Source organism: Neoarius graeffei, chromosome 24, assembly GCF_027579695.1.
Source record: "Neoarius graeffei isolate fNeoGra1 chromosome 24, fNeoGra1.pri, whole genome shotgun sequence".
Lineage (NCBI taxonomy): Eukaryota > Metazoa > Chordata > Actinopteri > Siluriformes > Ariidae > Neoarius > Neoarius graeffei.
In genome coordinates, this window is record NC_083592.1 from 1,690,405 (window position 1) to 1,702,753 (window position 12,349).

General features: G+C 43.2%; 1 protein-coding gene across 1 annotated transcript in view; it reads right to left on the minus strand.

The window, feature by feature from the left end:
• mybbp1a (MYB binding protein (P160) 1a) overlaps nucleotides 1-12,349 on the minus strand; it is a 29,426-nt gene that overhangs the window by 7,512 nt on the left and 9,565 nt on the right. Inside the window, exons 12-14 of the mRNA XM_060907685.1 lie at nucleotides 4,187-4,396; nucleotides 3,449-3,557; nucleotides 3,243-3,345 (exon numbers count right to left, since the gene is read on the minus strand). Coding sequence (XP_060763668.1) covers nucleotides 3,243-3,345; nucleotides 3,449-3,557; nucleotides 4,187-4,396 — 422 coding nt within the window. The remainder of the gene's footprint in view (nucleotides 1-3,242; nucleotides 3,346-3,448; nucleotides 3,558-4,186; nucleotides 4,397-12,349) is intronic.

The following is a 12,349-nucleotide window of genomic DNA, read 5'->3' on the forward strand; positions in this document are numbered from 1 at the left end:
AGAGCAGCACGACTGAGCTCACTTCAGCCTTACTCACCTCCCAAAACTCGCACGGTTTTGGAGTGAGGCTGAACTGAGCCAAACCGAGCCGAGTGGCAGGGATCACAGACGTCCGCTATTTAGCGGAATTCCGCTATTTTTCCTAGCCAAAGTGTTTTTTTTTAATCTCTTGCATATCTGTTAAGTAAAATGACCAGCAGAATACGTTCTGATTTGGTTTGCTTGTTTAGCGATGTTTTTGTCAGCTTCGTTTGTTCTCGTTGACATTCGGGAACACTCGGAAGTTAAATTGATGTAAATACCGCGAGACTGTACGCGATAGAACGAGAAAACAATATGGCTGCGCCCATTTGCTAGAAAATGTGTTTTAACTCCATTCGTGCTTTTGTTTCTAATGCGTTGAACTTAATTCAATATGTCGTGGAAAAAAAGATATCGTCCATAAAAGAGAGAGTGGAACAGTGTCCGGGTTGGAAGAAGTATATTCTTCAAAGCTACATTTTCATCTAATTTTTATAAATAATTTTTTTTTGCCACTTATGTCATTGATTACAAAATATGGCATCAAATAGATACACATTATTGTTAAATTCTGTTGCTTTTCTATGTTAAATCTATGTAAAAAATGTGTTCTATAGCATCTTTAAATGTTAAAATCTCAACAGCTTCAGGGGGCTTGCAGCGCCCTTGACCCCTGCTGATAGGTTTCTTACATTCCTCTATTTTTTTCAGTTACTGCTGGGATCCCTGGAGTGAGGCTGGGGGCGTGAGGAGACACTCCCCTGTGCACTGATTGGTGAGGAGGAGTGTCCTCACATGCCCACACACGCCCCGCGAGCACGCTGGGATCTTTAACCACCATCTGTAAACACAGTAAACCCGGAAGAAGAAGAATTACGACAAATTATGCGCCTCGCCTCATCTATACGCTCTTGCCAGTATCTGTTGGCGTTGTCGGTGACAACAAGCCACAGCACCAAGACCAGCAACACTAACGACTCCATGTTCTCCATGTTTATTGTTTACTATCCGGGTCGTGAGACTACCGCTTAAAAGGTCACTGATGTCACTGTTTGCACCGCCTAACGACATCACGTGACGTCCACCCACTTTCGCTAACTCCACCCAAGGTGTCCACCCACTTCCAGCCAGCACGGTTCAGCGCGGTTGTAGTCGAAATGCAACTCCAACAGCCCCGCTCAGCTCGACTCAGCACGGCACGGCTCAGCCCGACTCAGCCGCGTTTGTAGTGGAAAAGCCCCATTAATGACCTGTATGAAGAAGGTGTTTTCATGTCCTTTGCATCTCTGTCAGATAAATACAGCCTACCCAATAGCCATTTTTTTCGGTATCTTCAAGTGAGACACTTTATCCAAAAACAGTTTCCACATTTCCCAAACTGCCCCCCTGAAGCCAAAATTGACCAATTACTGTCTCTCAACTTGTGACAAAAGCGACTGATATCTGGCATTTATAATAAGACTGCACTTCTGAACTCAGTCCCCATTGTATCGCCTAAAAATGCGTGGGAGAAGGATTTGGGAGTCGACATTACCGATGTCCAGTGGAGAGACATCTTAAAACTCATTCATTCTTCATCAATTTGTGCTAGGCACGCTCTATTACAGTGGGAGGTGCTTCACAGAGCCCACTTTACTAATGCTAAATTAGCAAAGATATATCTAAATCACAGTGATGCCTGTAACTGCTGTAAACAGTCCCCAGCCGACCGTGTACGCATGTTCTGGACGTGCCCGAGGCTGACCAACTTTTGGTCCAATATATTTCAAACTCTCAAACAGGCTCTCAACACAGAACCAAATCCCCTGACTGCTCTGTTTGGTCTCCCTCTGTCTAAAAATCTCCCTGTTTCTACACAGCGTGTCCTGGCCTTCACCACCTTGCTTGCCAGGCGCGCCATTCTTCTCAAATGGAAACAAGTTTCTCCACCAACACACAATAGTTGGATACGGGAAATTTTACAAATGTCTAAAATTAGAGAAGTTAAGGTTTTCTCAGAACGGATCTTTGACAGAACCAAAAGTCAAAAGGCGAAGCTCTCAATTTACCGGTCGATCTACGTTCCGACTCTCACCTATGGTCATGAGCTTTGGGTAATGACAGAAAGAACAAGATCGCGGCTACAAGCGGCTGAAATGAGTTTCCTTCGCAGGGTGGCTGGGCGCTCCCTTAGAGATAGGGTGAGAAGCACAGTCACTCGGGAGGAGCTCGGAGTAGAGCCGCTGCTCCTCCACATCGAGAGGAACCAGCTGAGGTGGCTCGGGCATCTTTTTCGGATGCCTCCTGGACGCCTCCCTGGGGAGGTGTTCCAGGCATGTCCCCCCAGGAGGAGGCCCCGGGGAAGACCCAGGACACGCTGGAGGGACTATGTCTCTCGGCTGGCCTGGGAACGCCTCGGTGTTCTTCCCGAGGAGCTGGCCGAGGTGTCTGGGGAAAGGGAAGTTTGGGCTTCCATGCTTAGACTGCTGCCTCCGCGACCCGGTCCCGGATAAGCGGAAGAAGACGAGACGAGACGGGATCTTTGACAGCATTTCATAAAACTTGGGACCCACTGCTGGCTTATATTACTAACAGCCTTAATTTTCCTCCTGATGATGCCGAGGACGCTTCTTAACAGTTGGAAAGAGAGAATACCCCCCTCCCCCCACACTTTCTTTATTTTCGTCTCTCCTCTATCCCCCTGTTTTCGGGGGGGTTTTTTGTTTTATTGTACTGCAATTATTTACTTATGTTGTTATATGCTGGATAATAATTTAGTTGTTTGTTGTGACTACATCTGACATGGGTTGTCGGGAGGGATAGAGGGATTCATGTTGGGCTTCTCTTTGTCTTTTTTTGTACTTCACTCTAACGCAGAGACTTTGGCACAATCTGAAATCGACGCATTTTTCTGTACCGTCTGTCTGCAAAAATTCAATAAAGAAATTTGGGAAAAAAAAAATTCCATGAATGAAATCCCCTAATGCACTGCAGCAGGTGGGCGTTATACGATTACCCATAATGCACTACTACACTGAGCTAAGAGAATCCATCACTGACATGCTGCAGCTCTGAAAACAGGAAGTGCTGACATCAGGGGCAGTACGAGTGGAAAACCCCCCGAGAGTGAAATGAATCAGAAGTGGGGACCTGACGCCACGCCTCTCTGTAATGACACCACAGGGGTAGTAGGAGGGTACTGAAGGGGCGGGGCACTGTGTCAGAACCGGGACTTTCCTCACCTGCATCATTCTTCTTCTGCTTCTTCTTCTTGGACTTTTTGGCCTGTGCTTGTTCCATACAGCTCCTCAGATCATTCAGCAACTCCACACTGTCATCAGGAGCCTACACACACACACACACACACACACACAACTTCACTTCAAACTGATTATTTAAAATAACACCACCATAAGAATAATGGTTTGTGTGTGTGTGTTTTATTGACCTTGAACATCTGGATGCCGATGATGAGGAAGAGGTGCTGGAAGGCCGAGTGCTCAGGAGCTTCAGATTTCTTCATCTTCTTACTGAGAGACTCAACTGACTGCAGCATGCTATACACACACACACACACACACACACACACACACACACCTGAGTATAAGCGATCTACCTAGAAAGTGTATCATGATGTTAATATATTTGGGTCCATAAGTATTTGGACAGTGAGGGTTCTGCCCACGTTGCCGGTGTGCACTCTCAGTGGAGCTGAAGTGAAGTGCAGACTCTCAGCTTTAGTTCAGACACGTTAACAATCAGAAATATAAGGATGATTTTTAACACTCGGCTGTAAATCCTTTGCAGTCCAAATAATGAGAGTTCCCCTGAACACCTGCTCAACTCCAGATGTTTGATCGCCTTAATTTACGATGAGATAATGAGGAAGCCGGCCTTACCCGCCCTGAAACAGCTTCTCAGGCAGGTCAGTTTGAGCCTGTGAATCTGGAGGGAGTGTGTAAAGATGTCTGTAATTCCTAACTGGTGAATGTGATCGTTTTGTTAAAGCCCTTGAATTAAAGCTGAAAGTCTCCACTTCATCTCAGATCCACTGTGCTGGTGCACCGAGTCAAAACCAACAAAACTGCGGCACTGTCCGCATACTTATGGACCCGCCTGTGTATGGTGAGATCAGTCTCACAATCACATTATTATTCACAACCCGAGTGTGTGAGAGTGTGTGTACCTGTCCCAGGCGTGTGCGTGGTCTGCGCTGAGTGTGTGTGTACTCTGCACATGTTTGTTGTTTTTGAGCAGCATGTTGGCGAACTGAACGAGACCATACACCCACATGGAGCCGTCTGCCATCACACCCAACACACTCCTCCTGCTCACTGCCTCACTCTGCATGGCGCTCTCACTGAGCACCGGCAACACACTCAGGGAGTGTAACACACTGGGGGGAGAAATGGGGGGGGGGGGGGGGGGTCAATGGAGCTCAGCACTGAAAGCATTAACAGTAACAACAGCAACAAACAAACAAACAAACACATAACCGGACACTGCAGCTTTAATACAGCAGCCCCATCTAGTGGTGACTGAGTGTACACACACCTACTACAGTTCACTATAATAACAGTGTGTTCAGTGTATTTAATAGAATAGAATACAATAGAATGCCTTTATTGTCACTATACACATGTACAATGAGATTAAAAGCAACTCCAATAACAGTGCAAACAGCGTGTAGAGAAGAAGAAAAAAAAAAAAAAAAGGTGTAAGGGGGGTAAGGTGCACCGTCCTGAGGTGTGTGTGTTGTGTTTCACATTATGGAGTGAGGTATTGCACATTATAAATTATTGCACGAAGAGAGTCACATTGTAAAATAAAATACTGCACGGGGGGTTAGACTATAAAGTCAGAGCATATCCGAGTTCAGGGCGGTTATGGCTTTTGGAAAGAAGCTGTTTTTGAATCTATTTGTTTTAAATCTGTTTTATTGAAAGAAGTATCTTAGCACAAAGACATTCATACAAATATACCCAGTTTTTAAGATTAAAAGACAACAAATGTAACAACAACAACAAGACACACACACACCCCTATCCCCCCGGGACCTCCTGAACCATGGCAACGTTGAGGCAGTCAGATCGTACCATGAATTAACTCAACCAGTCAATATTAACTCAGTCAGTATAATGGAGAAGGGGGTGCCAAATCTTTTCAAATCTGTCAAGTCTGTTTGATGGCACAAACCGTATCCTTTCCAGGTGCAACAGTCTGATCATTTCCTCCAGCCACAGTTTAGCAGAAGGGGTCTCACTTTTCTTCCAAAACTGTAAAATGACTTTCTTAGCTGTAATTAACATGTATGATAACAGTTTTTGTTGACCTGTTGGAAGTGAGTAAAATTTATCTGAGACTCCAAGCACAACCAAGAATGGATCTGGTTCCAGCAATGTCTCTAGCATGTCTGATATTGAATGAGATATCTGGACCCAGAATGGCATTAACTTGGGGCAAAGAAAATAACTGAAGAAGAGAGGCTTCATCTGCCATGCATTTATCACACAGTGGGGAAACATCTGGAAATATTCTGTGTAGTTTTGTTTTAGCAAGGTGAAGTCTATGGACTATCTTAAACTGAATAAGGCAATGTCTTGAGTTAGCAGAGCACTTATGTATGTTCTCTAAAGCATCATCCCAAAGTTCATCACTTATCCCCTCTCCAAACTCTCGGTCCCAGAGTAGTTTAATCCCCTGTGTAGATGGTAAGGATCTGCTTAATAATGAGGTATAAAGTATGGAGATTAAGTGTCTAGCCCTACCACCAAGTTTAAACAACCCATCCAAAGTCGTGGGTTCAACACCTTCAAGTTGGGCTATATGTTTCTTCACATAGTCTCTCACTTGTAAGTATCTGAAAAAATTATTTTGCTGTAGACCATACTGACTTCTATGAAGAGGTTGCCAATGTTTAGAATACCCAGATCTCTCCATTGTGAGAAGGCAGAGTCCATGCAGGATGGGGCGAAAGATGGGTTTCTCGCTATAGGTAAAGAGAAGGATAGACACTTGACATTGAATCTAGCCTTAATCTGCTGCCAAGTGCGGATAACATTGTGAATTATACAGTTATGACTGTAACATGACTCGTCTATTTTTGTTGGTGCTAACACCAATGTGCTAATGTCAAGTCAAGTTTATTTGTATCGCGCTTTTAACAATAAACATTGTCGCAAAGCAGCTTTACAGAATTTGAACGACTTAAAACATGAGCTAATTTTATCCTAATCTATCCCCAATGATGAAGCCTGTGGCGACGGTGGCAAGGAAAAACTCCCTCAGACGCCATGAGGAAGAAACCTCGAGAGGAACCAGACTCAAAAGGGAACCCATCCTCATTTGGATGATAACAGACATGATTATAAAATTTTAACAGTTTTAACATGAAGTCAGTTTCGTTGATGTTATAAACTCTTCATTGATAGAAACTTGAGTGCAAAACTGTTCATGACAACTGCAGTCCTAAAGTTAGCAAGTCAACTGTAGTCCTCAGCCATAAAAGCATTACTGTAAGAGTCCAGAGCGTCCTCCAGGTGTGACTTTCAACTGTCCTCATGGGGCCGTCCTCCACAGGAGCGATGCGATTTCCTTTCATAGGAAAAATCCTTCTTTGTTAGCGTGTAAGGATCTAATACCACCGAGTGGTTTCTGTATCCATTTCTTTTGAGTGATGCGGGGCATTCTCAGTCAAAAGGGATTAATGATTCAAAAGTGGAGTCTGGTCCATTCGCTCAAGAACTTATTGCCATGTTTGTGTTCAGCAAACAAGCAAGTTGTTAAAACCAAGAAGGACATGCAGGGTTTGGCTTCTGGCACAGCCATCCAGTTTTAAATACAATACCCACAATCTAAAAATGTGTTTTTATTGCATTTATTTAAATGTCATATGGAGCACAATCTGCTCTTTCCATTACAGTCCAGGTTGGATCTATAAAAGTGTAATCCAACCACATTACAATGGTGCGGAAAGCACAGGCCCGGTAGTACAAACAAAAAAATCCGGAAGGGCCATCCCACCATCTGCCTTGGATTTGCAAAGATGTGCTTTTCTTATTCTAGGTGTTTCATAGTCCCACAAAAATGGATTCATAATTGAATCAAGCTGTTTAAAGAATCTCCTGGGAAGGAATATCGGAATATTTTGAAAGAGATGGAGAATTTGAGGGAGAAAGACCATCTTTATCGCATTAATTCTTCCTACTAATGAAAGGGGAAGTGATCTCCAAAACTGAATGCTGTTCTGCAGTTTGGATATTAAAGGAGGGAAGTTAGACTTATACAGTGACTGGAAGTCTTTGGTAACTCTGGTGCCTAAATATGTGAATTCTTGCAGTGATCTCTTGAAAGGAAATCTTCGCACGACTGAAAGGTCTTGGATCTTTATAGGCATTAATTCACTCTTAGACCAATTAATCCTGTAACCTGAGAAGCTTCCAAATTGGGATATTATGTCTAGTATGGCTGGTATTGAAGAAAAAGGTTCAGTAACGTATAATAGGATATCATCTGCATATAGTGAAATCTTACTTAATGTGTTATTTAAACCACATCCATGTATGCGGGGCTCAGACCGAGTCATTTGTGCCAGGGGCTCAATAGCCAGGGCAAAAAGTAGAGGCGATAAAACACAGCCCTGTCTAGTGCCTCTCTTGCCCCTTTTCCACCAAAGCAGTTCCAGGGCTGGTTCGGGGCCAGTGCTTAGTTTGGAACCGGGTTTTCTGTTTCCACTGACAAAGAACTGGCTCTGGGGCCAGAAAAACCGGTTCCAGGCTCGCACCAACTCTCTGCTGGGCCAGAGGAAAGAACCGCTTACGTCAGTGGGGGGGTGAAGTTGTTAAGACCAACAACAATAAGACCACGAAAGATCGCCATTTTTAAGCGACGAGAAGCAGCAGCTGTACAAACGCAAAGTCATCCATTATATTATTATTATTGTTGTTGCTGCTGCTGCTTCTTCCGTGTTGTTTTTGCTTTGATATTCGTGCCAAGCAGGGCTTTGAACCGGTTCAAGGAACGAAAACGAAAACCGGGAACTTTTTCTATTTCACATGGAACAGAAACGAAACCAGAAACTTTATTATTTTTTATGTTCCGGAACAGAAACGCTTATTAAAAATAATGGTAACCGGTTAATACCGGTTTTTATTTCGTTCCTCAAAGTTTCTGTAGCCTACAAATAGTCATTCTCCTCCTGCGCAAGTTTCTATGACCCGCTGGGGTTCACTTCCTGTGTGACGTTCGCTGATTGAATGGAGAGAGCGGGAAGGTGGACTACTAGTGAATAAGTGCATTACTGAGTGTCTGAGCAAAGAAGAGCCTGAACTTTGCAACCTCCCTATTGGCTGTTTGTAAAAATGTATCAGTTGTTGCCCTTCCCACGGGAATCATCGCGGGCTCGAGAGACGAGACCTGACGAGTTAGTTCGTTGGTAGCAGAACAAAATGTCTGGACACAAATCGGGTTTTCAGAAAAGGAAAGAAAATAAACGGAGGGTCGAAAATACAAAAAAAGGAGGCAGAAAATGCAAAACGAGTTTTAAGGTAGGACAAATGGTTACTTTTCTGAGGCAGCCCGCCGTGGCTGCAGGCTTTCAGTTGTGTCATTGAATGGTTACTTTTCTGAGGCAGCCCGCCGTGGCTGCCTGCAGGCTCATTTATTATAGCCCATTTAGTTAAAATAGTTTATATAAAATGTTTATAGTTATAGTTATGTGATGGTTGTCCTGATTTAGACTGTTTTTTTTGGGGGGGGGGGGTTGCGCGATGTTGCACCCGGGTCCAGATTAGGGCAGAACCGGCCCTGGCTACATTTCAGGTGTAGTTTGTTTTATGTATGCATGTACTTGCATAGATGTGTACTTGGTCTTCCAATATGGCGCCTAACAAACTCTCGCGGCGCGGTGACGTCATGCGGTAGCCCTCTATAGGGCCTGACTAGCCTTTGGTAACACACTAAACGAATTCTCTTTCATTTTTGGCACTTTTTCTGTTTGTGTAGATGGGAAGACATACTGAGAATCCAAATCGCCAACATTTGAAATAATAATTGTTTTGAATTATTTCTTGTCTTATTTAATGAAGGTTGTAATAGAATTAGCCTACATTTGGCTTAAGCTGGATGAGACAGAGACATAATTTTATAGCCATTTGTTAAACCGCTGACAGGGAACGTAATTAACCGTTCCGGGAATGAAATTTTTTTGTTCTAACCGGTTCGGGAACGTCTATTTAATGGTGGAACCCAAAACCGGAAACGTTAAAATTCCGTTTCTGTTCGGAACGAACCAATAGGAAAAAAATTCCGGTTCAAAGCCCTGGTGCCAAGGTTTATGCAAACGTAGCGACATAACTGACGTATACAGCGACGTAACTGACGTATACAGCGACGTAACTGACGTGGCTCCCCTTAGCACCGCGAGCTATGGAAAAGCAAACTGGTTCTCAGCTGGCTTGCAAGTTGAATGAGTTGTGAACCAGCACCAGCACTGGCCCCGAACCAGCCCTGGAACTGATTTGGTGGAAAAGGGGTATGTGTAATAACTAGATAGAACTCGACGCCAACAGCGTCGATGGGGATGCCTCCGCCCGGTGGACTACACGCGTTATTAAGTTGTGATTTGGGGATGGACATTTGACCTCACAGTAATCTTGACTTGGTGAAATTACTTGTATCAGCCTTGGAGATATTGTGTTCACAAGGTTTTCGGACAGACATTTGACCTCACAGTGACCTTGGCCCTAGACCTTTTGATCTCAAAATCTAATCAGTTCATGTTTGTCCCAAAACGCACAAATGGTGAAAGTTTGGTGAAATTCCTTTCATTAGCCTTTGAGATATCGTGTTCACAAGGTTTCGGGACGGACGCACGGACAGACGGACAACCCGAAAACATAATGCCTCCTGCACCTTACAGTGGCGGAGGCATAAAAAGGGTGGGGAAAGTATGCCATTAGTTACAATTCTGGCACAAGGTCTGTCATACAGAATCATCAACCATTTCTCAAAACAGTTACCAACTCTATATCTCCTCAGAGTAGAAAACAGGTAAGGCCATTCTAATTGATCAAAAGCTTTTTCCGCATCTAACAACAGGATAGCTAGACCATCTGCGTTCTTTTTCTGAGAGTAGATTACATTAAAGAGGCGTCGGAGAGTAAAAAAAAAAAAAAGTGTCTATTTGGTCTAAAACCTGTCTGGTCAGGATGGATAAGTTTACTAACTAAAGAATCAAGTCTGAGAGAACGAGTTTTAGCTAATACCTTTTGGTCGGATGTCAAAAGTGAAATTGGTCTATAGCTGCTCACTTCCACTGGATCTTTTCCTTTTTTGGGCAATACTGTTATGATGACCTCATTCACAGAAGGAGGCAGAGTGCCGCCATCTTCTGCTTGCATAGACATTTTCAATAGGTATGGAGAGAGATGATCACTAAATTCTTTATAAAATTTATTTGGAAAACCATCAGGTCCTGGAGTCTTACTATTTTTCATTAGTTGAATTGTTTCCTGTATTTCTAAAATGGAAAGGTCAGCATTAAGGAAATCCTGGTCCTGTTGTTCTAAAGTGGGAAGGTCACAGCTATCCAAGAATTTGTCCATAATAGAATTATCTCCTGAAGTCCTAGACGCATACAACTCTTCATAAAATTGTTGAAATCTATGATTAATATCTTTATAGGATACCAATAATCCCCATCTTTCGAAGTTGTCTAGCCAATAAATTTATGAGGTTTTTCCCCAAATTTAAAAATACTTTTGTTGTGTAAACATAAAAGCCCTGGCTATATGTTCCGAGAGTATCTGATGGTATTTATACCGCAATGAAAGTATTTTCTTGTATTTGCCAATAGAAGCACATGCAGCATTTGCTCTGTCCATATGGTTGATTTGTTTTTCAAGCTGAGCCAGTTCAGTCCGTTTCCTTCTCTTTCTTTCAGCCTGGAAAGATATTACACATCCTCTTATGTAAGCCTTCAAAGTTTCCCACAATATAGACGGCGATGTGTCAGGTAGATCATTCATTTCAAAAAAACGAAAGCAATTTGTGCCCCAACAAATGTACAAAACTCTGGCTCTTTCAAAAGTTGTGGGTCAAGCCGCCACAGCTTATTACACTTGGGTAGGTCTTTAAGTTTTAAAGAACGTGAGAGAGGGGCACGATCTGAAATGATTATATCATGGTATTTAACCTTATCTGTAAGTGAAAGCAGTTTGGAGTCTGCCAGAAAATAATCAATTCGTGTATAGACATTATGACCATTAGAATGAAAGGAATCAGCCCTCTCCTGGGCATGAAAAATTCTCCAAACATCAAAAATATTTGAATTTCTTAAAAATTCTTTCAGAAATATACTTGATTTTGAAGATGGTGCTCTACGACTTGATGACCGATCCAAATATGGATCTAGTACCAAGTTCAGGTCACCTGCTATAAGTAGCTTAGTTTGGGAGATATCGGGAATCTGAGCAAGGACATGTCTGAAAAAAGATGCCGAGTCTAGATTAGGCCCATAGACATTGCCCTGAGTGACAGGAAGTGAATACAGTTCACCTGCTACTTTAGCCCTGTTCACACGGCACATATTTGCATCGATGCTGCACCGATGTATTTTGTTGCGATATATCTTACACCGGTGTAAATTTTGTGGAGCGTTCACACGTCACAACCCTGCTTACTAGAGAGAAGCGTGTTAGCACCGGTGCAGCCTCACTTGCGGTCACACGGCAGTTTCTGCGATAGTTTCTGCGATAGTTCCTTTGATAGTAATAAAGTTTTGATATCATTTCCTTTTATTATTATCATTTCCTATCATTATTACTATCATTTCTGATAGTAATAATGCGGAAATGAAATATGCGCATGCGTGAAAATGTACTTCCTTTTCCAGGTTGTCATGGCATCACCAAGCGCCGGGAAAACAACGTGGATGAAGACACCAGTGTTGCCAGATATTGCTGACTTTTTCCATCCCAAAATATGTTCAAATCCACCAAAATGCACTTAAAACTGCCAATCTGGCAACACTGGAAGACACGCAGTTCTGTTGTTGATATTCGCCATTTTGGAAGCGCAAAATACCAGGATGCAAAATTATGCAATGCCCGTATGTAATCAACTCTCCTCACGCGTAGCGAGTCTACCCCAGTAGCGTTCAGACGTCCCATTTTATATCGGTGCTGCCCCGCAAACTAGCATTTACTCCGGAGTAAATTTCTTAAACCACCTCCCGAGCAGGGTTAGATTTGCACCGGTTTAAGCAGCTTTCAGGGGCGACACCGCTATAACTTTGTACCGTGTGAACGCTCTACCGGGGCAGCCCCGGTGCTACACCGGAGTAAAAGTT